This window comes from Neolamprologus multifasciatus, chromosome 7 (genome assembly GCF_963576455.1).
Source record: "Neolamprologus multifasciatus chromosome 7, fNeoMul1.2, whole genome shotgun sequence".
Classification (NCBI taxonomy): domain Eukaryota; kingdom Metazoa; phylum Chordata; class Actinopteri; order Cichliformes; family Cichlidae; genus Neolamprologus; species Neolamprologus multifasciatus.
The window spans coordinates 25,402,229-25,430,034 of NC_140445.1; the positions used below are offsets into that span (position 1 = coordinate 25,402,229).

The window sequence follows — 27,806 nt, forward strand, 5'->3', positions numbered from 1 at the left end:
GAGGTAGTTAAAATGTTTGTCCTTTGTTTCTTGAAGCTGTTGTAAATTTGTTGGTGACACCAACAGCCGTGAGATAACAATACTTTAGGATTCACCTCGTGGGACCTGAAAGATGTCTTTTCAAGGGTCGGTAACATTTAGCAAACTTAAATGTCAAAAAGCTGAGCGGAGTGATGAAGTGAGCATCAGTGACTGAATAAAGGTCACACATCATGCACACGCAGAGGCTGATCACAAGCAAACAACTTGGTGATCCCGAATGAATGTGTACCAAGCACACACTGCACTGCTTCATGATTGAGAGCAGCATTACCTGGGAAAGACGAGTTTGCCGGGCAAGGAGAGGCGGGGTACGTCACGGCCCATCCCCGGCCCCAAATGGAGCTTCCTGGACAGAACATCTATGGGATTTTCAGCAGGCTGAGTGGCTACTTTGACCATCACATTACTATTGAAGATGTATGCTGAGAAAAACACCTGGAAAGAAAGAGAGCCGGCCGTTAACACTTATCAGGCTTCACCACAACCCAAAGTGACTGTTGCTACTTTTCTCATAAAACTCAAACACAATGTTTATGTCATGAAAAGAAAGAAAATCCCACTTAAAAGAAGGTGGCTGCAGCCAGTTTGATATTAAGTAACACGGAGATTCCACAGCAGGGACGGCTTATAAATTTGTCAATGCCCAAGTTTTGATAAGAGGCACCATCAGTATTTATGCACTTTTAATTCACTCTGACAGAGCAACTCATAACAGCTCTTTAATAAAGACAAAGCTACCGGTCTCAGGAGATTATGTCTGACTACTGTGTGTTTGCATTATGTGCTCTTCAGTCATAGCTGACAGGGCAGACTCTTCAAGAGCGTGTGCTCACTTTGATGTATTTAATGGAAATTCTACTGAATGCCATAAATGAAATGTATATGGCACTCAGCTTTCCTTACCCTTTTACCCATGTGAAATTCAAATTTCTATAAATCTGAAGGAAAGCGGCATGTTTGTTTGCAAAGCTGCTGCTGTACTGCTTTCCGATTCTGGTGCTTATGGGATTTGTCAAATTCAAAGGCAATTGACTTGGCTTTAAATTAGGGTAACACTCAATACTGGTGTAAAAATGTCGGTACTTAGCGCAAAATACAATTGACCATTTTTAAGCACTTTTCAAAATGCTGGTTGTTCTGGGAAAAGCAAACGGCTTCATCAGTGGACAGCAGACATCCACATTTAACCCATTCCTTATTGCTTTACAAAATAAAATCAACAAAGAGAGAAAATAAAAAAATCATAGGGCTGTCATCAAGTTAATTTTGAATTCTTCCTGAATATGAACTGGGGGCTGGAGCCTATCCCAGCTACTACAGGGCGAGAGGCAGGGTACAGGTCACCAGCTCTTTGCAGGGCTAACACATAGAGACAGACAACCAGTCACACTTACATGGGCAATTTAGATTCACCAGTTTGCCTAAATAGCATCACCTTTAGACTGTGGGAGGAAGCTGGAGTATCTGGAGAGAACCCATGCAAACACGGGGAGAACATGCAAACTCCACACAGAGAGACTGCAAACAGGTGGTTGAATTGAACTCATGACCTTCTTGCTGTGAAGCAACAGTGCTAATCACCGTGCCACTGTGCTGCCCCAATCTTATATATTGACCGATATTTTTCTTCCAGGTAGACGAAACAAACAGATTTCATAACATGGTTGAAGGTTGGTTTTTCTGTCCCTTCCTTTTCATTTAAATCCATATACTGATTGAAACATTTTTAATAGTGGTCCTCCAATAAACTGGCCAGGTTCTCTTCTTAGATATACCGAATGTCACCCAAGTATACAACTACGTCCATAAGTATTTCGATCCTAAGACACTTGTTTGTAAGTTCTGTCTTTGCATACCAGAGGCGTAGTTTAATAAGTTTTAATTCAAGAGATTTTAATAAGTGCTGCATCGTCTGTTTAGAAATCACTGCCAGTTTCATACACATATATATATTTTTATGTATATATGTCTTGACTCTTTTTCTCATTGCTGAAGCCACGACTGCAGATGTCTCTGATAGACAACTGTCTAATATAAAATATGGATGCAGCTACCGGGTCAGAAAAATGAAGCCAGTGCAGACGTGGGAAGTGTCTTAATCCTGGAATCTATCTGAAGGCGACTAGATAGTGATGGCTATAATTTCAAAAAGACTTCTGGTCCTATAGAGGTCTAAGGGAAAAAACTGCTTTCTGACTTTATGCCTGTATACACCTTCCTTGAGCTCAAGGGCTCAGTCAATCATTTTGGGTAATTTTGAATACGAAAATAAATAATTAAAAAAATTAAGCTGTTATGTAAATCTTCGTTGTGGCATGTTTCAAAATAGAGGAATTTCTGTGGTATGAATCACAAGTCATTAGAAAATGAGCATGTGGCTTCACAGTCAGACTTGTCCTTGTCACTTTTGTGGGGTTTTTTTTTTTTTACAATTAAGGAAGCGAAAGAGCAGAAATGCTCAACTTGAGGCTTCACAATCAGGACTTCAGAAATGAATGGGTGGCGTTATGACGGCACACTTTTAAAACAGTCTCTGTCATTATTACAGTCGTTGTTCTGCTCTGGAGATCTGCTGTGAGCTGGAGGACAACTTGAACCCACAGCAGGTAAAGGGCTGCTGCTGTGATGCTGTAGCTCATCTAGGTTGCTGAGCAGAACGAGCGGTCTAAGACAGTGGAGCTGAAGACCATCCACCAGATGAACTTACTGCAGAGACAGCTAAACATCGCTCTGTTATTTATAGACACAAAACGTAAACCTTTTGTGCATGTAAACACAGATACACAACTATTTTTTTGTGTCTTAAAATATATTTTTTCCTCTGTTTTGAACAGCTCTAAGCAGTACTCAACAAACTACTTACAAAATGGGAGAACTGTTTAACTGACCAGACATGGGGCTGTTGAAAGATGTGTAGCATTGTAAAATTAGAGGATATTAAACAAAGAAGAGAGACATACCAAAAGTCTGCCAGAAAATGCTAACGAGACTTAGATGCTTAAATGTCTCAGTGAATTAGTGATCTAGTGTTTCCTGAACTAGCACCCTCTGTAGCGAAATCACCTTCATGATTCATTTAACATGTTAATTCGATCAGTTTTGCTTTCTGCCAAATGAATTTTTAATTTTTCATGATTTATTTAATTTCTGCACAGCAGTCAGTGCGATCAAGTTCTCCCCCAAACTCAATACTGTTCAATGTAAAGTGCCTCACTTAATCAGCAATGACAGACACCGGCCTGCAGGTTTGAGGAATAAATACAAAGCCTTTCATAATCGTGAATCATCATGTTTGTTTGTTTTTTGTTTATAAACAGAGAAATTTTCTCTTTGAATGTGTGCTTCATATATCGCAGTCTGTTTGCTGCGTCTCATGGAAGCTGCTTGTATGTCCGCCGTGTTGAAGGTTTAATTTGGGTTGGGAGCATCTCTTACCCAGAAAACATCATAAATGAGCAGTCCTGACAGCAGCAGGCAAGACACCTTCAGACTGGGAAGTCGCACAAACGCTATCATGGCGACACACAAGCCCATGGCTAAAGCTGAAAGGAGAGGACAACACATAATTTCACATTTTCAAAAGAAATGAATGAAAACAGCAACACGATAAAGCTGTTCAAATTATTTTCCTACTTGAAATTGATTTTCTCAGGGATGCATAACTGAAGATGAATACCAACATATACCTTTATATTGAGCTGGGAGTCTGTCATTACCTTTTTCAAAGTCAGCGAACTGGAATGCCAGTTCATGGGTTAGTCATGTGGGTAAAATATAGAACCAATGACTAATATTTAGCATGTACTTTTCCACCATTAGGAGAAGTACTTCTTTTAAAACTATGAATCATTACAAGCTGAAGATGTTAAAATGTTTACTTTTAGCATGCTGTGTAGCAGGGCATGTTAAAACAACACCAAACCACACATTGCAGTTACATTTCTGAAACCTGACTACTTTGTGTTTAAATTTCATTGCTGCGGCTCTTATCTGTGGATTCTCATTCTGTTTGCAGTATGAACTGAAGCAACATTCATACAAAAGTTAAGGCAGAGCAAAGTACCGTCCATGAGAAGCCAGTGTCCAGTCAGCACCCAGATGAGCACCAGCATAACAGAGAGTGAGAAAGACAGGAGCTCAGCCAGAGTGAAGCGCCCACAGCAACCAAACGAAATCCTGCAATGAGACAAAAAGACACAGAAGTGATCCACTTAAATCTCACAGAGCACTTTGGGGTAAAATGCAGTGTACAAAAACTTTTACAGGTGGATATATTTCTTAACTGAGGATCTGCTGCATATTGACTGCTATACAAAGAACTTATGTTTGAGACAACTGATGTTTGGATGAGTGAGAGTGGAAGGTAAGTCTGCAAACTGCCTAACAGATCAAGTTAACAGTAGTTTTTTTTGGTAAATAGCGTGCAGGTGTCCATCTTTCAGCTTGGAGTTTTCCCTGGGGTGTGGCGCTGGCAGAGAAACCATTACATTGTGTGGGTTGTAGGGTGGAGCCTCAGTGGTTCAGGCTTGCTCTGGGGCATTCAGCTGATGCTTTGATGGACTGGGATCTGGGAGGGTGATGTCAGGAATTTTTGTCAACTGGCATGTGGAAAGCCGTTGCCATCGTGACCATACTTTATTAAGTCTAAAGGGATTCTGGGTAGGTATGGAATTGTTTTTGGGTGAGAGAAGCAGACAAAGATTTACTGAAAACTAGATATGGGGATTTGAATGTTTAAACAAAGTCGTTTTTATTTAAAGCAGTTTTTTCCGTGTCAGTTTATTGAGCAGATGGGCTCTCCTGGTGACTCTGTGTGAACTCCCCGGTGGAATAGAAGAGTTGATTATTCTAGATGTCTTAATCTAGAGGCTATGCTGAACTTTTAAATGGAAATTATATGGAGCAAGGCAATGCAAGAGAATTTATTGAATTTTCACTACGTCCAAACATTCAAAATAAATTTCCCAGTGGTATTGAGTTTTGCACCTAGTTTCCGTTCCACTCTGTGAAATTAATGCAAAGCATTTCCATCATACCAGGAACAGCTGAGAGGACAAGGACATCTGATAAGCAGTGGTAAAAGACCTTTTTGAATACTTTGTGGAAGAAACGCAAAACACCACGGAGCAGTTGAGCAGGAGCCAGAAAGACTATGAAACATGATTTTCTTACTTGTTCTGTGGGGAGCAGGGTCTGGTCAGATACTGGCACATTGGCAACAAAAGGAATGCAAATGCAATTGTTGCAAGAACTGAGGAGAGGAACAAAACACAGCAGTTAAATCCAAAGCCCAGTTCACCTCCACTGCTTGTTCCAGTGGTTCCTGTCAGTTTAATGGGGCAGCTAATGCCTTCAGTTATAATAATCAATGCAGTAAAGATGTTTCCCCAGTGTGTAATTACACAACAGTAACATAAAAGCTTTATAATAACTCTACAGCTTATTTTTTCTGGTATGTTCAAGACTGGTAGTTACCTGCAGTGCAGATGGTGAAGACCACCTGTACAGAGTCGAAGAAGAAGAACATGACTAGCAGAGACACTGAGGCTCCTATGGGCAGAAACAGGGCCTGTGTGGAGTCTATAGTCTGAATGCCTGAAAAAGAATTCAAACATTAATGTAAGATGGATTAAAATGCACAAAACAGGAATGGATATTATATGTGACTTTAAAAACAACGGTACGAGCAGAGAATTTAATCATTCATTAGTTATTACCTGAGAATCCAAGAAAACATTTAGCATGCACAGTTCAACTTTGCCCTGTATGTAATACTTACTGTTGTTTGTATTGTTGTTATTGAAAGACCCCGTTGTTGAAGGGTTTCCATCCTTATCCTTGTCCTGGTTCTCACAATCCATGTTTAATGACCTGCACAAGGAAGGGAGAGAAAACCTATGTGTGATTCTGGCTTCCACAATTAGCTCCTCAAAGCATGTACACTAGTATGAGGTGAAGGGAGGTGAAAACGCAATCTCTGCAAATCAGATCTCATTGTGGATGCTCTAGCAGCTCAATTTCAGGGTCTTTTGCATGATAAGCACGTTGAAAAAAGCCTTCACATTTAACATGCAAGCTTTTAATTTTATTTCTTCATTTACTAGGCATAGTTTTTTTTTTTAATATTTGGTTTCTACATAAGCAGTGTATCTATTAAAGCAAAAAGACAAGAGAACTGTACTGCCAAAAATGCCTAGTTTAATATTTCTTTGTCACATGTCAAACAGATAATCAATACTGAGTTTCTTCATATTGTGCAGGCCAAGTCTGCATACACAGGTCCAGTTTGATGACTTGCTAATAAAGAGTGTGGGCAGAAGAGTGTAAAGCTTGCGCTTGAAAAAGCACATCTTTTCTTTGAGTCAGAATGCCTGACTCACAAATCCCATGACTGGAAACCTTGAGTTCAAAAAAATGTAATCCTTAAACATTAGCAAATTTAAACTTGATGCATGTTTTGAATTAATTATGCTTATCTACAATAGCTTTTTTAAGTCATACTGTGATACCAATTTTCCATTCTGGTACTATAAGCCATACTACCAGAAGAGGGTGCAAACTGAAAATGTGGAGAAGCAGTGGCAATTACGTATGGATGCATGTTTATCTAAACAATTATAAGCAGACTTTATACCATTTATTGTTACACAGATAGAAAAATGCTCACTGGATATCTTTGAAAACTTGTTGCCTTCTCTAAACCTCTTTTTTGCATTCTTTAACATCTATGGCACTTTCCATGTTAATAAAGTACAAGATTACTGTCACACTAGAGAGGCTGGGATCCTAAAGTTCAACCCAGATTTGATTCAAACACAAAACGAAAGTTTTAAAGACCAACAACACAATAAATAAAAAACCCTGATATCAGTTACTTAAAGGTGCCACTTGTTTGTGTTTGTGGTTTGGCTGAGATTCTTTAGATAGTCTGGTCAACAGCTGCAACAAGCTGATCTGAGATGCATGAGTAAGTCAAACTTGCTAATGTAAACCATCTTTTCAAACACACATGAAAATGTGGGAAATTCCAAAGTTTGGGAACATCAGTTCCCACCAGGTCGCATTTCAAACACTTCCTACACAAAAACGTATCTTGCCTCGGAGATCCTGCAAAAATAGTTTGAGGCCACTTATCACTTACAGTGGGATGCAAAAGCTTGGGCAACCTTGTTAATAGTCATTATTTTCCTGTATAAATCCTTGGTTGCTGCTGTAAATCCAATAAACTTTGTTGCACTTCTCAAATATCACTGTGTGTGTCTCCTATATGATATATTTAACTGACATTTTTTTATTGTAAAAAATTGTATCACTTTTTGTTTCTAATTAAGATTTCACCTTAGCCAAGTTGGAATTTTTTTACATTTTGATTTATTTTTGTCATCGCTGCCAAAGATTTATATTGTGCAAAATTAAATGGAATGCCTCCCAACAGCAACCGCCTCAGACTAGAATGAGCAGAGTGCAATAAGTTAAAAATTATTAACCAACTAAATTTTGTCTGATGCTTTGCAAGCTGGTGTGCTTGCTGGAGTGATGGCTGAGTGTCAGTTTCATGGTATAATCACAGCTATTTCTGTGCAAGTGGGCCTATATGAATGTTTAAAGTGTTTTAACCTTCTTTCAGTACCACGAAGTATATAAAACATTTTAAGGTCATAAAAAAAAGAAGAGAATGGGAGAGAGAGAGGGAGGGGGAGAGAGGGAGAGAGAGAGAGAGAGAGAGAGAGAGAGAGAGAGAGAGAGAGAGAGAGAGAGAGAGAGAGAGGCTCCCATAAGAGGCGTTTTCTGTTGTTTTTGGTTAGCTGTGATGCCCTATTTTAAGGGAAAAGTTCTTAAAAGTTAAAAATCAGGCTAGCATTTCCATAGCAGAGCTGTGAACTAAAAGACTTTAAAACAAACTTATTCTAAAACTGTGGCACAAACTATCCTGTTATCAGGAAGAACACTTGATTGCCTCAAGTAACATGTTTCTGCGCCTTAGCTGGTTTCTTGATACTTGGTGTAAAGAAGCTGCCTGAAACACAGCCACAGTGAAAGTTCAGCACAATTTTTTTTTAAATTGAACAAAGTCAGACAGTAGACGAGTGCTGTATGTTTTTGACATATTCCTGGTCTCTTTGTCTAATGCAATGATGGACTCCATGTCGGATGTTAATGATGTCAGATTACCTAGCTAGCAAATATTACCCAGCATGTGTGTAGCTTTGCAAATGTGCAGTTATTAGAGTTAAACTGTTTATTGTTCACAGATTATAGTGTGACTTATTGATTTCTATCATATAATTAGAAGTGTGAATAAGGCACCAGGCACACAGGAGCTAGAGTAGGATGTCTCGAGACCACTTTTACGTGGTCTTGGTCTTGTCTTGGTCTCGACGGACTTTGGTCTTGTCTTGGTCTCGCTCTCTCGGTCTTGCTGTCTCAGATGAACATAGTGGTTGGGAGATTTGGAGTCAACAATATCCATGACACACGTTCGATAATGTGTCATGCGCAAAAGCATCAGCTCTAAGAGCCGTGCTTAGAGAGTGCTTTGTAGTGAATCAGAGTCGACTCCCACTGAGCGAGAGTCGGCTCCTCAATTTCCTTTCACTGCTCAGCTCTCACACAGTGGCTCAACTATGCTCCAATCCCTCCATATTGTGGCCAATCACATGCGAGGATATAGGATAATATCATTATGTGAAAAACAGAGAGGGTGAGAGACGCGACAGTCAAGTGGAGCGTGTGTCTGTCCTCTCAGTAAGTGAGTGAGACAGTAGACAGCGGTGAGGAGGGCTGTGCGAGTGCATCGCAAAAACACATAAGTATGCCTGACACCTGTAAACGAAGCAGCATCTGGCTGCAGTTTAAAGACTTTTTTGTCTCAGTCTCGTCTCGACTTTGTCTTGGTCTTGATACCCTCTGGTCTTGGTATCGTCTTGGTTACAAGTCTAACAGGAGCCCATTCCCCCACCCCCAGGAAACCACTGCTCTCTAGGGAAACATTAATATTCCCTGCGTGGTTGTGAGTAGTTGCTGGAGGTTGCTTGTTGTCACTAGGTAAATTTGGTCACAAAGAGTTATACAGTGCTAACTGAAAACCTTTGATTGCTTTGGTCACATAAAGACTGCCGTGGTCAACAGTAAAGCCCCTCAGGTACCCAGTATGGAGACAAATTTAGACTACGTGAAAATTCATAGGGACTGTTTTGTGGGCTGACTCGTAAAACACTATGTGAAAATGTTATCATCATTTTGATCATTAATTAAATTATGTCTCGTTTTAATGATAGATTACACCTGTTATTATATTATATTATATTATATCTGTTATTACTGGGATGGGAGAAGATAATATATCCATACAGATTAATCACAAAATATAAATTAGAGAGATGTCATAATTTTGCTGTTTGCTAATCCAAACAATTAAACTAGAACTTGAGCATTTTTACTGACTTGAACACACACACACAAAAAAAAAAAAAAAAAAAAAAAATGCCTACATTTTACTGCTCATCTACTGTAATAGAAACAGTAAAACCCGTTTTCCTATTAACACTCACCTGAAGCTGCCATAGACAATGAGCAGAATGGAAATGAGGAAGGTGGACACCTGACTGGAGTCAACTAGGGAGTACGCCCTATAGAAGAAAGAGAGACATACAAACATTACTTACTGCACAAATGACTACGCATGGACATTTAACAACAACAAAAGCACAACGGTCTCATTACTAACACAAGATTACTGCTATGTACTGTTGAAGAGCAGTAACACATTAATCTGATAATTAACTGTGCTGCTGTCGATATTTATTTTACCACAGCTTAAGTTTTCAAATTCCTAACACTCAGATGCTGTTGTCAAGCGATTATACTTGATGCTTGTGTGTGTTTATGTTCTGTACTCTCCGGTCACAGCTGTCAGGGCAAAACTCTGGGCTCCATTCACTACATTCAATAGTGAACAGCATATAAAAAAGTATTAAATAGGCCAATGCCAGCAACCTCAATAACATCCCACAAACATAACTGCTAAGAATATGAGGAATATGCGATGAGTTTCACTGCTATAGCAAAGTGGCTGCTGTACTGGAGAGCAGTCTCACAACTGTGATGCTGATGGGATTTGTTTAACTAAAAATACAGTGGTGTGGCCTCTAACACTTGGCATTATTAGACTTGATATTTCATCAGTTTAAATGTTTTTTTTAATAAGTGCTAAGACATGCAGCAGCCAGGAAAAGGAGACTGAAAATAAGTGTCACATGCTTCAAAGTATGAGCAAAAAGAAAACAAAACACACCAAATTCACAAACACCAAAGTCTCTCTTTTTTTAACCACAAAGGTTAACAACAAAAGTCAGGATGATGCAGTGATGCAGTTTCTCTCCTGCAGCAGGAGACAACAATGTGGAGGAGTTAACTCAAGTGAAAAACTTTTTTTTAAGAGTTTAGGTACTGCTTTTGCTGTAAAAGCAATCAAACCTTTGTGATTAAATGCTTCTGCTAGAATCTTTTATATATATATTCAAACATTTTCTGAACTTTTATGTGCCCACTGACACTCTGTTTTACACAACAGTGTTACACAACAAAATAAAAAAATATTAACTCTTTACCCTTTGAAAGCCTCAGAGGAACAGCTTCAGTAATGTTTCAGGGCTGTTAGTGAAAGTGGTCTCTGCTTATGCAGCTACCCTTGGAAAAAAATGGTCATCGAACCACATCTTTACTGATATATACTGAAGTGTCAAACACATCATTAAGGGTACAGGGGAGGTTGTTAAATGTCATCAAATATTGTCTTTATGGGGGAAAGATTTAAGATAAAGATACTTTCCTGATGAATTTATGGGCTAAATTACTAGTTTCAAGTCCATAAATACATTTTCTTAATATCCCACCAAGATACAAAGTGCACCCTGGACAGGTATAAAACAGTACCAACACAGAAAGAGACAACTATTCAGCTTACATTTAACCCCACAGTAACACAAGATACTGAACTTAAGAAGAAGTTACTTTCCGATGCATCCATTAGACTGGGAATATGTGTGAATATTAGATAAAGCACTCAGGCAAAAAAAGCATACCAAAAATATAAATGAATGGCTGGATGAGGCATGTTGTACAGAGCCCTTTGAGTGTTCAAATAGTGATTTCACGGTCCACATTTTACACGGTCTCTGATTTAGCCACAAAATATGAATAGTAGTAGTTGTGATTAGAGTATAAAGGACTATCACTATCAATAAAAGGTATGTTCACACAGGAAACCTCATGCTTTGTCGTTCAAATTTGGTCCAAACTCTAGTTACCTAGGTAACCCTCTAAATCAGGGGTCGGCAACCTGATGATGAGTGCCATCTAAAATTTCCTCTGAAGACAATGTGCCATATGATTGCATTAGTAATAAATTTAATAACGCTCTATATTAACAGTTACACACTATATAGAACAACTTTATAGAATTATATTTGTTCGCAGATGTTGGCAGCTATCAGCGAATAATTATCATCTATTTTGAAACAAAAAAAGACACTTTTTTATCCATAACAAGAACTCCATAACAGCAAATGAACTGTACAACAGAAAATACAAATGCTATTTGTGGTCTCCTCACAACAATGATAAGAAAAATAAACTGGGCCAATGTGGCATGTTTGTTGATACAGGGATACACATGTTAATGTGATCTCTGGGCTCCCACTCAGAGACACAGGTCTCCGAGTGTCCAGCATTCAGACAGCTACCTGAGGACACTCTTCGTGTGAGAGAAAATCTGCTCACACAGATATGTAGAGCCAAATACTGTCAATGAGGCCTCTGCAATGTTCTGAAGACAGTTAAACTTGTCAGGTAGTGATGTCCAGCAGGTGAAAATGCAAACTCCATGAACACGCACAGCTATGGATACCAGCTGTGTTTGTAGTTCTGCAAACTTTGACCCCCACAGAGTCGAACGTTTCAGTTCAATCAGCTGCATTTCGATGTCCTCTGAGTTCAGCCAGTTAATGCGAGACAAATCCAGCTGCTCATTAAAGCTTTCTGGTTTGATCAGAAAAGAAAACATTGGTCCATACACCTGAAAGTCCTGAAAACACATTGTGACTTCTGTCTCAAGTCTACGGATGTATCCGTGTATTTCCACAGTGCTGTTGCTGAGCCGAACGGACAGCTCCTGAATCATTTGAAGTGTTGGAAGGTAAAAATTTCAACATCGCTTGAAAAAACTTAGTTATTTTTGTAGTTGGCTAAGTTATTTTTAGCCAACTACAAGTTGAATCTGGTAGTTGGGGTTGTTAGCTAAGATATCATCATTAAGAAGCAGCACAACTAATGTGTCTATGTGAGCTAATTTGCGATGTACACCGCTGGCCCAGCCGTTTATTTTTTAATGCACCTTCTCAGATTAATTCACTGCGTGTCGTGTCCAGGGCTGCTCAATTAATCGAATTTTAATCTCGATTACGATCTGGGCTTTCAACGAACATTAAAAACGACTGAGCCGATTATTAGCCCCTCCCTCGTGCTTTACTCTCGCGCTGCTCTGTGTGGCAAATCGAGCGCACCTCTCTGCATTTCGAACACGTGTCACAACAATTGAGAGGACCCGAGGGAAGCTCGGAAAGCTAAGCAGAAGTTATTTGGAGAGGAGAGTGACTGCCGTTGGTTGAAAAGAGAGGTAAAAAAAACTTCAGTGGTGTGGAAACATTATGGGTTCGCGGAGTCAGACGTGGATCAAGTAGACATAGTGTGTAAACTTTGCTACAGTGTCGTAGCTGCACCACAGAGCAACACTGCAAAGTTCCCTAAACATAGATGTTTACATTTTTCATTTATTTTTTATATTGCAAACATTTGCACTGTTATCAGTATTTGCACACTATTTTATATTATTTTTTGACAATCTTTAAAGTCATTATTCAATACATTGTTATTGTTAAATAAATATAGTCAAATAATCGAGATCTCAATTTCAGTGAAAATAATCGTGATTATCATTTTTGCCATAATTGAGCAGCCCTAGCGTGTCGTGCCCAGGGCTGGACTAGGACAAAAAAAATCGGCCCGGGCATTTTGACTAGAGACCGGCCCACCAGGTATTATAGGAAAAGCCATAAAGCCTTTGAATGAAAACGAATGCTGTTGTGACAGTGATGTACACTGTCCTGTTGGTATATGTATGATCTCTATACATTTTACATCAAATAAAAACTTTGGTTGTAAGATTCAGATAATTATTTAATAAAAGCCAGACATTTTAAATGAGAATAAGAAAGAAAAGTATTTCTTTGTGCCACCCTTTCCCTGTTAATGCTCTACCTGGCCCCCCTGGCAAAACTTTGCTAGACCCGCCCCTCCACAGTTACCAGCTGTCAGCTACATAAAAAAAGGATCCTGGTGTTATTTGTCTCTCAGAAACAGTTCATAACTTCCCTTCAACTCATTCATGTCACCTAAAAGGTAAACCTGTTTGTCCATCACCTGTTCAGCTCTGATGATTCAGTAAGGACATCTCCTGGTTTCATCTTCATGTTTCCCTCTCACCAGATAACCAAACCGATATCATGACCAGCAGCTTTTACAGCTGTGGCTCCAGCAAACATCAGCTGACACTAGAAATTAATATTAAATAAATTCTAACAACAGCTGATCAAGCTTAAATGTGCTGCTGTTGTTTAGCACGACATCTGCTGGTTTCCTCTTTTTGGCGCAAAGTGACCGATAAACAAACAAGAGAGAAAAGCCGATCAGCTGATCATTGATCAGTTTCATGATTGAAGTAGCAACAGGAGAGGGAGGGGAGCGAATGAGCGAAGAAGATGCAGCTGACAGCGTAAAGACAGAAAAACTCAAGCTTTGTGTCTTTTTTTTCATCCTAGCTGAAGTACAGGACAAACTGTTCCTTTTCAGCTCAATACGAAACGCGTAATAATTTCTCTGAATACGAGATGATCCCGTTTTTTACGGGACTGTTGGCAACTCTGCTAACAAACCTTATGAATAAAATGAAGTTCACTATCAGTAACATCATAGCACCCACACAGCTGTATAGAAACTTCGTCATGCTAGCTAGTACGCAGTACGAGTTATTGTAGCTGACTGTAAAAAGTCAGCACAACAAAAATACACTACACCTGAACTTGGTTTATATCTGAGCCAGATAGACTGCAGGTCATAACTTCGTACCTGAAGTTCAGGTCACCTGACACTCGGACCGGCGGCTGCCTCTGGTCTCTCCCTCCTCCTGCCTCCCTCTCTCATCCACCCGCTGGCCTCTGTGAGCTCCACCATAGCCAGCACCAAACAACGAACTTATTTTTACACATTGGCCATCATCTGGCCAATCCACCACCTTACATTGTTTATATCGTTACAAAAACAAACAAACAAAAAAAGAACCATCGGCCCGTAAAAACGAAAGATCACAATCGGCCCATCGCACAAATGCCCGGTATGCCCTATGGCCAATCCAGCTATGGTCGTGCCATCAGTTAACCCTTGGCGTGCCACACGGTTGCCAACCCCTGCTCTAAATGCACCACTCACTCTTATGTCAATCAACGCTATCCCGTACTTTCATTAGTGCCAGCTTTGCTTGCCTTGAAGTTTAGAAAAGTTTAACTCAGGATTTGCCCACTCTTCAGTTTTTTTAATATACTTTTGCTTGTTGCACAAGTTGAATTCTCACTTGATGTGATCTGACAACTCGTACCAAAAGAGAAATTGTTTAAAAGTGATTTTAGCTTTTGTGAGGCTTCCTAGCCTCTCCTTTTTTAGCTAAAGGAGAAGAAAATATTCACTAAAATACAAGCATTACCAAAAAGAAAAAAAAAAAAAACCAAAAAACTATCACACCAGCAAAACAAATAAAGTTTTGAAACAAAATATGCTGAGTTGACAAGGATTATTTAGTGAGTCAGGATGCATGTGATTACTGTCAAATTTACTCAAAGTTCAATTATGGAAGAGGAAATATGAGCTTCAGAGCTGATATATTACAGGGGAAGAAAGTTCAGCCCTTAGATTTGCTAAACTGTGGTGAATTGTGTAAATAAGCCTCTCTCTGAGAATAAAGGTGGTTTTCCTGCTGGATTCTACTCTGTAATCAATTCACCCATAGAGACATACAAACCATTGGTGATGTCCGAATAAATTATGGCTGTGCTGTTCTTTCCATGGAGCATTATTTTTAAATCATCATACTCTAAACACAGCAAAAACAGGCTCTAGCTGAAAATGGCAATTTGTGTGACTCCTTTCAGACTCTATACCTGACAATGGAAAAATTGGCTGTGGCAATTTTATCACCATGAGACACATTTGTCCCAGCAAAGTAGCGCGGCACCAACAGCAACCACAAAAATGATAAACTGAGTGGAGCAAGTTTAATGCTTGGAAATAAAATAATGAAGTCTGCAGACTGTACCAGCAAGTGTAAACTAACTGGGCAGCATGTCCATTCCATACAAAGGTACAGCATTGTGCATTGTGCATACAAAGGGAACTGGGTCAGCAGAGTTCAGTTAAACATCACAGTGGCCTGTTAAAGAATAAGAATAAAACGAACAAAAAAAAATCCCCGTTTATCACTACATAACCAAACATGCAACAGAAGTGGAAAAGAATCTGAATAAATTATTTATGACCACCCTATATCCCACTGAAGCCGCACAATACTGTTGTGCCGCACAACCATGAGCATATGTTCCCCTGAGATGACCGGATCTCATAATGCACACACACCAAAGCAGCGAATGAAACCAATTCGACAGCAGAATCAGAATTGCTAATTTTGCTGCATGTTAAAATGAGAACTGAGGAAAAGCAAGCTATCGATTATGAAAATCAATGAGGCAAATGGAACAGAGTTGAAAGCACACTGGAAACTGTATACTAAAGAAGAGGGTGTGAATTAAAGAAAAGAAAAGAAAAGAAAAGAAAGAACTGTACTAATGTTAAGTTCAGGTTTTAGGTGTTATGTTTATTGGTGTAGTTTAAAAGCAAATGACTGGCACATTGAGGTTTTATAAAAGCTGAGCTTGCACTAAATACTAGCTTTACACCTATATTAGATCCATCAACATCTGAAATTTCATTGTGTGTATAACAATTCCTGATCGGACTGAAATGCATAAGCCAACACTCCAGATAGAAAATATAAATCATGCATTTGGTTCCTGGAATACTCTGTAACATAAAAGATTGTATAGAAAATGTTCTATAGTCTGGGATTGCCAGCTATGATCATCTGCAGATCTTGCTGAAATAATGCCTCTGGAGTGGAATGTATCCCCATGTGCTATAGCACTTACGTTTTTCAGTTTTATTAAATATCCCAGGAACAGATCGAGCACAACAACGCAACAGCCGTCTGCTCAGTCACGATTAAAAAGATGATCCACACAACTCAGCCTGAAAGCAGCAGGAATCATAGTTATGCACAATGACAGATGCATTGCACTTATTTTGATAAAGGATGAGCATGGTTTTAAAACTTCAGATATCCATCTATCCATTTCAGTTTGTTAATCAGTCATGATTAGAGTTCTGCATCTAATCTGGATGTTTACACATTAAACAGTGGCAGCTGTTTTCAAACAAATGTTTACCCAGGCTTTTATTTTGACTGATCTTCGTCCCATATCAATATGCGGCACATTCTTGACATGCAACCTTATTATGCAGTCAAAAACTAGGCTGGTATTGTAATTTGCCTGCCTTAGTACGAGGTGCAAATTTGACCCAAATCCTGCCCCGTGTGTCTCCTGTCAAACTCTGGTCATGGATGAGGAATGCAGAGTGTATTTAAAAGTGCTGTTGAACTTAATGTTTACTAAAGAGTAAATAAAATAAAAATATACAAATTGTTACAAAGTAGAAAAAGAGATAGAAATAAGGTGCTAAAAAAGAGAAAACATACAAACACACAGTGTCAGAAACTATATGTATGACTATATGTACGACATTTAAAAGTAATATAACATAGTATCACTTCGTAGTGTTTCAAATGTTTCTCACGCTATGACACCTGATGCCAGCAGTTACATCCTCTTTGGTTATTATGAAACAACACTGATTGGATGCAAAATGATTTCCTTTGCAACATCCTGTATTATACACATTACATTTCCGTTTGTGTTGTCAGCACCAGCAAAATGTGAAAGCTATATTATAATATATAGCAATCATAACTAACTGAAAATCTGCATTTCTGAAGCCAATTTCGTGAGCTATACTTCAAGAGCGACAATGAACAAATGCAATCTTGGATGTTTTATCTCTGTAGTGTGCACAATAATGCCTCTCAGCTTTGATTAAATCAAACAATCCCTGGATATTTTTTGTTTTGTTTTGTTTTTTTAAATTAAAGCCAGTAGAAGATAAGTTTGAGTGCAACTCCATAGGTTGAATGTTATAAGTAACAGTTTCTTTGAAATGGTTATTGGTACATATACCGTAATACACACTGTGTCAACACAGATGAAATACTCCAACACCATGTACACGAACCAGGATCCAGTTCAGCAAAATTAATTAGCTGAGGTCCAGCCCAGGAAATATCTACCGGCTACACCCACATGTCTCGGCAGCCACCTGTCAGACTATGCTGCCACACCTCCAACAGAATTTAGATTTTGTACAATTCAAACAGGTCAGCTATTAAAACTGGGGGATGTAAAATTGATCCTGCTGGAAAGATGGACATTTTAAGATGGGAGTCTATGAGAGCTGACTTGCTTTTGGAACAAGGTTCTAGTGGCAGAGGAACTGCTGTTTTTGACCCATGCTGACTTTATTTTACAGGCCTGAACTGACCCGAATGTAAAGCTTATCACACACACACTATCATGATATAGATATATATATATATATATATATATATATATGCATTTTTAGTTTGGCTGTGCAATTACAAAGATTTATTTTCTGCTGGCATGCAGTTGAGTTGTATAGTTATTTTTCCTCCAAACACTGATAGAACATTTAGCATAATGGGCCCTTTATACTCAGTTCTCATCCTTGCGAGTTGCACCGGATGCCAGAAGTGACATCACTTCCATTGGCACAAGCTGCACTTTGGTGTTCTCTTGCCCAGTTGTGCACCTTTCAAATTTTATAACCTCACACAAGGGCCACGCCCATTTGCTGCCCAGTTGAAGATAAGTGCACGATTGTATTGATTTCTACTGCCATTTTTATGATACTTCAGTGCTTAGCCCAGAGATCGCCAGATTATACAGGGTTTATTCTGGATTTAACTTCTCCTCCTATACCAGTGCTGATTTGGAGGTTTTACCTGGGTGGCGACACCCACCGATTAAAAGAAACTGGGTGCAGTGATTACTTGCACCCTGAGTGGTGCTATAAATCGTACAGCGCTTTGGTGGCATCACTGTTTATGTGCCCAGTTTGGTGACTATAAGAAACTCATAAGAAGGCTTGCCACTTCAAGTCATTTTTCATTCTGGTGTGTCTTTTAACACAGGATTTCACAGTTCTTACTAGGGCTGGGCCATATCATACCGTTCACAGTAATACCGGTATAATGTTGAACAACGATAAGAAAATGAAATATCGTGATAGAATATGGGTAAAACGTGCATGCGCAGTGCCTTTGTTTACATACGCACATGGTGGAAAAAACATGGCGGCGAAGGAGAATGAGAAGGGCGAAAGCGGATCGTTGAATGAAACGGATGAACCAGAATTGGTTTGTAAAAATGCTGCAACTTTAGTGGTGTGGAACTGGTTTAGCTTTCGTCCGTCAGATACACAACAAAGCACTATTTTGGTACCGTGTTTTTTGGTGTTTTTAAAATCAATCCTTTGATTTTTCTGAAAATCGACAGTGCCCCTTATAATCCTGTGTGCCTTATGTATGAATTCTGGTTGTGTTTACTGACCTTGAAACGATTTTATGTGGTACACAGCGCTTGAAAATCTGTCAAATGTTTTAGCACCGCTTGATGGATTGGCAGAGCATTACGGCTATCGTAGGCAGGAGCCTCGCAGAGTGATACGTACTGTGCTTCAACATAATATTACTGTATTGTGTGTCTATAACCTATTTTTAAGTTTTGTGGATATTATACATGGTTATGCTGAGGATATGTCGGCCAATTTCCACTGGAAATCCCTTTTGGTTAAACAGTCAGCAAGGAATTTGCATTTGCACTGATAAATTTTTATATAACTTTAATGCACAAAAAACAGCTGCTTGTTTAAGTGAAAATACATTGATAGATTGATTTTTTGCACTAATAAAGTTGTGGAGTTGTAAAGTATTTTGTCTAGTGTCAATTATATCGTCAGTTATATTGTTATCACAATTTTTCAAATGTATATCGTGATAAATATTTTGGGTCATATCCCCCTGCTCTAGTTCTTACTCTGCAAAAGTGAAAAAAAGCAAGACTGTTTGTCGCTTTCATTTATTCAGTGGAACAGAAACTTCTACTGGGTCTCTGAGTCTGGAACACTAACATACAGTTCACTGTGGAAACGGGACACTAGGACAGCGCTGCATCATACAGCATTACAATGGGGGCTGGTATATTTGACTCTAGGTGCGGGTTAAAACAACATGGTCAGTTTGGTTTCGAGCATTCATAAAGTGATAAGGGAAAGCTGACTTTGTTTTACAACACACCAATGAGGTCACTGCTCCACTGTCAACAGAGCAAGCAGACAGACAGCTAGTTTAATCTCCCACAGACCTAATTCATATTCTAGCACCGAACTGGTTCGTCTGAATTCTGTGCACAGAAGCCTGTAGAACATGGGTGAGATAGATGAATGGAACATTTAAAAACAAAATACAATCCCGGACTGTTGAGGCCTGGACGGTAGCCCGAAGTGCCATAAGACGTCCTTGTTCGCTGACAGACTAGGTTTTCAATAACAATTCCAATACCATTCTTAATCAAAGCAGTTGCATGTAGGACTGGGCAATATATCGACTTTTTAAATATATTGATATATTTTTATACGAGATATGAGATGTGACAATATCGTTTATATGGCTATAGTATATGTTAAGTTAGAATTATACTTGAGGAGCCGCAAGTTTGCCTCTCTTTCGTCTACTTTTGTCTCTACGCAACGTTACTCTGCCTCGCCTCTCCTTCACTGAACACAACTCCCCCTCCCCCATCGCTTCACCTGCAGGCAACGACAAGTTGGACATGGCAGCTATCAAAGAGGAGCTGGTTGGTAAAAAGAAAACATTTGGAGATTAATGCTACCAGCACTAAAATGGTAATCTTGTTAAAATGACGTTAACGCCATAACTGCATTAATGCGTCAATGCGGCTGGACGGCGTCAAAACGTTAACGAGCCAACCGGGCTAACACATTGACACCATGCAACCCCACGCACGGGGGCTGCCCGGCCTAAAACCCTTTCATTTTCTCAAAAATCGACAGTGTGCCTTATGTATGAATTCTGGTTGTGCTTACTGACCACAAACCGCTTTTATATGGTACACGGCGCTCAGCAATCTGTAAGCTACGAAGCCGCACCGCTTGATGGATTGTTGGAGCATTACGGCTACCGTAGTCAGGAGCCTCGCGGAGTAATACCTACTGTGCTTCAACGTAATATCACCGCATTGTGTGTTTATAAGGACCACAAATGGCACCTGTTAAGAGACATGGTTACAAAGAGGATTTCAAACTCAAGGCTGTCAGTCACATAGTAGAACTTGGGAACAGAGCAGCTGCGAAATCTGTGTTATTATGCTCAGCGCCTTTTAGTTTACATTTTGACTGCACAATTGTGAGCTTTTTGTTATGCACAAAACAAACATTGTTTTATTTCATTTATGGAGAATTATTATTTAATAAATGCTGATAATTTATTTTTGAGTAATTCTTTCATGTATATTAATAAAAGTGCCTGTGTGAGATCTGGGACACAGCTTTGACTAAGAACTCACTTTTTGTTCTTACTTTAGGGCTTTAAAAAAAAATATCGAGATATATATAATATATCACCATCCAGCTAAAGAATATCGAGATATGAATTTTGGGTCATATCGCCCAGTCCTAGTTGCATGCAGACCTGACCACTAAAGCCCAGGTCAACAGGCCACAATAAAGACTTTTGCTACTGTGAGGTATAGGCGTTAAAGATTCAAGCATGCAAAATGAACATCTTACTCAGGTCTGGTCTAATACACACACACAGACACATAAATTAAACAGAAAAAAGGCAAGTCTTCCAGGACTAACATTAATCTTGCGAACAAGTTTTCCCATCAATTACATTAAACGAGGCACTGGGTGTTTGACTTCCTATTAGGTAGCATTTAGTGTCTCACCTTTATGATCAATTATGGACATTAATGGACTACACCCAATATAAAAGGACACATTTCCTCTGCATTGGTACTGTAATGAGATATCTTTCCATTTTGTGTTTGTTTGAGAATTTAGCATTGAAATGGATCCTCGTCAGATCCAGGGGGTTCTGGTCAGGCTTTATCTCTGGTGTTACAATCCCACAGCCCATCGTTCATCTTAACATAACAAAGATTGCATCTAGGAGGGATGCGCGACTGATGAGATTACAATTTTGGAGTCCAGTGACTAGTAAGCAAAAATAATAATGAGGTCAAAAATACATTCTTGAATTAATCTTCTTTTTTTTTTAACAAAAAGAGAAAATCTCCTGCAAAAAGACATGTTTTAAAGTTTTGTAACTGCATGTCGTATGTTAATGAAAAGATAAGTTGAATAACCAACTAACCAAGCATCTATCAGTTTGTATTAAAACATCAGGGATAATACTAGCTGTTGCACATACCTATTAAGGCTGAGCTCAACATGTAACGATTTTGCTCATTTAATCAGCACAGATGACCACCATTAAAATTTAAGCTTGATTAGGTGCCTGTCTCTCCAAATTAAAACAAATTGAGCTTTTCAGCTCTGAGAGGTTATCTTAGTGGTACTTCTGTTCAGGACGCATCCAACAGGTGCCTTAGTAGTGTGCCAAACTCAGGTCAATGTGTGCTCTTAAGTAGAGAATTCAGCAGGATTAGCTCTGTCTATACAGCTGTAAGATCTACTGAAGAAGCCCTCAAAACTCCTTAAGATTTAACAGGATTATTAAAAAAAAAAAAAGGTGCAAAAGTCATTTAACCCTTTAAGACCTACCATAGAACCAAGTCTGCCAGAGTTATCTTTATATTTTTACATGCAGTAGTGCCATTTTTGGGAGCATTTCAAGTTGCTATACATCAATATAACCGTTATAGCCCAAATTTTAATAATATGTATGTATTAAGTCTATAATAACTACATATATTACAACAAAGTGCAATAAATTACAAAAAAATGATAATACTTTTTGGGTTTTAAGAGGTTTGTCCCTCAAAATTGTAAATACAAAAAAGTTGCACAAAATAGTTTCTAACAACAGGAAATTTATTTTGAGTGTCTTCATAGTTTTATTTTTGAGATGCACCAATTTTTATATACTGCTGGAGAAGTGAAAATAAATATTATAATACAAATAAACACTATTTCCAACAGTGCAATTTGAGTTCTAAGCATCCCAGAAACTATTCAGAAAACCATGAACTCAAAAATGACTTAAAAATTATTGTGCTAGCTTACGTGGTTCCGGTTCTACAGGGATTTAAAAATAGTTACGCAAAACGGAGCATACCCGCTCCGACCGGTTTTAAAGGGTTAAGCGTCATCGACTTGTACTGTAGATAAGTCTTAACAGGATTTTGTATTTATATCTTTAAAAACCAGGTTTCCAGGTGTAAAGTTTCTTCTTTAATTTTTTTAACTCTATTAACTTTTACTAAGGTATTCATAGACTTCCTGGTTAAAATAATCACATTAGTGTACATATGTACAATATTTTAAAAAAGTTTGTATTAAGATTATTTTAAAAAAATGGTGCAGGAAAAGTGCTTCAAACATCTAAAAGATGAGCTTAAACATTGCAAATACAATCATTGCATTTGACACTCCATTAATGACATTTAATAATGACATTGTGCTTTTAAATATCGCTGAAGATTTTGTGCTGTGTATAACACTACACACATGCAGTATTAGATCAGTTTGCCAAGTGTTACATTAGCACTGCTAGCAGCAGTTATCCACCTTTCCTGTTGGCCAGCATCTACATATGTGCCTGTGCAGAATGTGGTTACACACAGCTTCAGTCTTGTTTATGTTAACTCTTGTAATATCTAACGTATAACCACTCATCTTTCAAAGCATTGTAGAAACAAACTAGTTCTCACAGCTGTCTGCCTACTTTCCATCACAAAGAGGGAGCAAGCACCACTGCATGCCCTTAGACGGAAGATGAGAGATTACAACCAATGGGTAATTTTGGATATCAATAAAATAAGAATCACTTGTTTACCTGACAAGTACTTCTGGTGCGAACTAGCAAAAGCAGCAATGTTTAAACATCTAGTTGACCAGATGTTTAAACATTGCTGCTCTTGCTAGTTGGCAACAGCAAGTGTTTTAAATGCAGACTGAGCTTTCCTTCCACGACATGCAGTGTACAAGCATTTAAAGCACCGGCACCCTGACCCTGGAGCTGTGACGTCAAGTCTGCATTTGTCAGTTTCAATAACCCCCATATACATTAGGTGGTACTTGATCGTAATGGAAAATGGCCGAAACAGAGTAGGGTTGAGTTGAGCAGGTAGTAGTGAAAAAGGGCTATAAGACTTTAGGTTAGCATGCCAAACCTGAAGTGTCAGGTAGAAAGCTTGTTCTACAGGTTCATAGAACAAGCAGGAGAGAACATATGTTGACATAAATCCACACACAAGTTGATCTCTGCTTTTCTCTCCTTTTGTTTTTTGTCAAATATTAAATGTGTCAGATTGGCACAACTAAAAGAAAAGTTCTATTTTTTAAATATGCTGTAAATTTGATTGGATATGACAATCAGCAGATATGCAATGTAAAGTCTAATATTTTAGGAACAAAAAGCCCCAGCAAAAAGCAAAAACAAAAAAAAAAACCCCACCAAACTTCTTAGTTTAAACAAATAATTCATTACAAAGATTCTGCTGTACATCCCTTTACACCTACATGCTGCAGCATTATGGTATTATTTTGGAGTAAACTTCATAGTTCTTGCAATTATATTAATTACAGTAAAATAGAAAAGTACCATCAGGTCCTTAACTATGTGTACTGGCTTTCCACTCAAGTCTTGGGTCTTGTGGCATCTCTACACAAGGACACACTAATTACATGTGCAATAAAATATTCATGTTACATCATCATAGTGCCCCATCTTGCTATACAATTATAACTACACTTCAGACATACTGACATTTTTAAAAACACGCAGGCACTCGTAACTCTACCGCAAATGTATCTCTGTGGTAAGTGAGCCTGATGTTTCAGTTTTGCCTGTTAAACTGAGCAGTAACCTAACTTAAATCTTATGATTATTACGAGCGCCACTATCTTGTCTTCATTTTTCCTCAGCTTCCTAATCCTGTCCCATATTAATTTTTTTTTCTCTAAAAAACCTGAGCCTTTATACTCTCATTTGTCAGTAACAAAAAGGAAAGGCATGGGTACTTGAAATATAATATAACCTATTAATATAACCTTGAAACTATATGGCATTATCCCAGAAGGTTGATTCTGTTCATCTGGACGTTTCGTCACCCACCCAAGTGACGAAACGTCCAGATGAACAGAATCAACCTTTTGGGATTTACTTACCTGGATGATTGGGCATGCGTCAAGATATATAGCATTATATTTTAACATCAACAATCTGAATTGACAGAAAAGTATTTTAACTAACTGAAAGTGTTTCAAAGATTAGACAGATGGATTCAATTTTAGCATGGTGGCTAGCTAGTTAAATTCCTCAAGTGAACTAACTTGCTGAGACTCACACCGTTTAACTTGACTGCACAGGCCTGTTATGCATAAACAGCACTGCACTACCGATGATACGCTGGCATTCAGGTAACTACTTGTTACCTGAATCATCCTTTACATCCTCCACCCTTAGGTCACACTGACACAGAAATGACATATGACTTGGGTGTAGGCTATGTCAATTATGGAGAGATGGTACTTTCTTGGAGAACTCAAAATGTTTCTGACATGTAAATTCAAGTATTTCCTTTTAGACACTTTTTCATTGTAATCTACCCATGTCTATACACCAAGATGGAAGCCTACATATTTCAATTTAAAGGAACCCTATTGAACATAACACTCTTCTTCACTGCAACACCATCCAAGTCATCTCAAGGAAAACATACCTACTGGGCAATTTTTATGCCTTTGGAGAAAATTCTCAGACTTGGAAGAATTCAAAAGCATGACAAAGGAGATGAAATCACGATTTAATTAAGAAATGTGCCATCCCTCCATAATCGTCAGAGCCTAATTCCATGCTTTAGTATCTTCAAGATATGAACTGCTTAAGCCTTAAAACCTTAACAGAAAAAAAACTGAAAGAATAACTTTCATCACTGAATTGAACCACTATCATCAGAAATCCAGGGACACTGGCACATCTTAAAAGCTGAACCGTCACTAAGTGGAATCACTGAGTGGAATCACTGAAATGCCTCCTCTCCTATCATTTCAAAGAGCTCAAACAATAAGCAATAATCTTGCACAGTTTTCAGGCCAGCAAACCTAATCACACTTGGCATCACCTAAAAGGAAACTTAAGATGTTGGTAAATGCAGTCAGTGTAACACTATTTCAGATATATTTTACCCATCCACATACTGGTAAAATGTTCCTTATCAAACAATTCATAAACTAAACTACAGCACAACATCAGTAATCTGTATTCTTGAATGCCCCAATGGTCAAGCTTACACTGAAAAAACAAATAGCAGTCAACCAATGAACTTCAGAACATATTAGACGCATGCATACTGGGAACTTGGAGTAGTTACAGCCAAACACTACCAAGAAGCTAAACATCAGTCCCTTGCCACTCTGCATTTCATTGGATTTGACTTCTCAGAAAGAGATGTATTGGGTCTCAACACAATGATGCCTGCTGGACTGAATGATGATTTTAGTTTAAAATGTTTTCTGAAAACAAGTTTATATAAAAATACAGAATATTTACAATAAAACTAATAACCTAAGACATAATCATACTCAGTCATATATATATCACTATATCATTAGTTTGTTTTCTTTAATGCTCTAACAGAAAAAATGCCACTTATTACCTTTGAGTACTTGACACTGGACACAAATAACTGTGTTATCCTCCTAATATTTTATTATTAGCCATAGCTGCTAGTTCCTAGCTTAATGATGTTGGCTACTGTGGCTATTGGTTAACTGCTAATAGTGAAATGGCTACTGTTAATGTGATCTCTGGCTATGTTAACATTTATGAAACCGTTTAACAATTCTGTTGAAACGGCAACTTTGATGTCAACTTTGCTGTCCTCTCAAAATTCCACAATGCTCAGCTATAAAGTGTTGCTGAGCATTGTGTAGTGGTCATGTGTTCGCCAAATAGCGAGGTGAGGAATTTGACTGGAGGCAAAGATGGCACTGTTGCCATGGGTACTTTTGCTTTATCTAATCCGATCTGTAATTTTTAGCTTATTATTATCTCCGTATTATTTTTTTAAAACAACTTTACTCAAAAATATGTGAATTTACAAGTAATTCAATTGCTGATGGCACAAAACTATTTAATGTTAGTTTCCAGAGGAATGAGATGAAGTACTCTTCTTGCAGTCATATTTCAGCAGCAGTATAGTACTGCTGACAGAAGGAAACATTATACCAGAGGATATACGTAAACACACACACAGAAAAAGGCCAATACAGTTTTACTGCCCCCTTTGGATATTTTTGCTACCACTCTTCCCACCCACAACTGGGCTGCTTAAACTAAAATAATAAGCTTAATGGCTTTTTACCAATATAGGTCTTGATTGTGATTATAAAAACAAGCACTGTTGCTGTCAACTTAAAGTGAAAGTTGAGTGAAAGAAAGTTAACGGTCTTAGCCCAAGGGCTGTCTCTTTGCTCACAGCTCGGTGAATGTGTGTCAGAGGTGAGGCTCCAGCTCTACCATAAAATACAACAACGTCATCTTCTCTGCTATTGTGCTACTTAACCCAGTTTTCTGTGCAGATGAACTGATAACTGTAACTGGTGTAAATGCCATCACTAGCCTACACAGGTCAGCAGGCAGGGGTTATGTCAAATCTTTCAACGCTTTATATCTTTACTCGGTCTCTCTGGTGGTGGCAGGACTTAAACAGTTATATTAGGGAAAATAAAGTTTTCAGTATATTACAAATAGGGCAGTGCCCCATCAGTGTGTCAGAAAGAGTGCCATACAACAAAAACACAACTGAATAGTTCTGCTGCTCTATGCTTTCACTTCAGGAAGTGTGACTTTCATAATTTGATTTAAAATGTCACGGTTGAAAATTTCTCATTTACACTGCATGCACTGTCAGCTACACAACTAAAAGCTAGGAAGAGAAACTAGAACAAAACAACTACCAATGGTTAGTAATCTAACTTTAAAGCAAATTGCTACTATTGCAAGAGTTGATAGTGGCAACAAATGAAGACTCTTCAGAAAGATTGGTCAGCTGGTTGTTGTGAGGTTGAAAGGGGCTCACTGTCGTTTGCGCCAGACAGCAATACACTTGATATAAAATTAGCTGCGCACAACAGAAACTAAGTGCACATTTAACAAATGTCTCTACAAATTGCGGTGAGAGATCGGTCTTCAAATATCTGCT

At 38.5% G+C, this 27,806-nt stretch overlaps 2 protein-coding genes and 1 long non-coding RNA gene across 4 annotated transcripts in view; 1 reads left to right on the forward strand and 2 right to left on the reverse strand.

The window, feature by feature from the left end:
• Positions 1-27,020, forward strand: part of LOC146514383 (cytosolic purine 5'-nucleotidase-like) — a 60,117-nt gene extending 33,097 nt beyond the window's left edge. For both annotated transcript variants that reach the window (XR_014875364.1, XM_085168541.1), the window contains one exon: positions 1-27,020. This exon is cut by the window's left edge and continues 23,783 nt beyond it. The gene's annotated coding sequence lies outside the window, so the exon portion shown is untranslated.
• Positions 1-27,806, reverse strand: part of sppl3 (signal peptide peptidase 3) — a 41,374-nt gene that overhangs the window by 8,866 nt on the left and 4,702 nt on the right. The window contains exons 2-8 of the mRNA XM_085168544.1: positions 9,594-9,671; positions 5,822-5,913; positions 5,518-5,637; positions 5,215-5,293; positions 4,106-4,218; positions 3,478-3,584; positions 314-477 (exon numbers count right to left, since the gene is read on the reverse strand). Of these exons, the coding sequence (XP_085024670.1) occupies positions 314-477; positions 3,478-3,584; positions 4,106-4,218; positions 5,215-5,293; positions 5,518-5,637; positions 5,822-5,913; positions 9,594-9,671 (753 nt within the window). The remainder of the gene's footprint in view (positions 1-313; positions 478-3,477; positions 3,585-4,105; positions 4,219-5,214; positions 5,294-5,517; positions 5,638-5,821; positions 5,914-9,593; positions 9,672-27,806) is intronic.
• The window catches only part of LOC146514385 (uncharacterized), a 9,756-nt gene continuing 4,111 nt past the window's right edge, over positions 22,162-27,806 (reverse strand). The window contains exon 2 of the long non-coding RNA XR_014875365.1: positions 22,162-27,806. This is a non-coding gene — a long non-coding RNA (uncharacterized LOC146514385).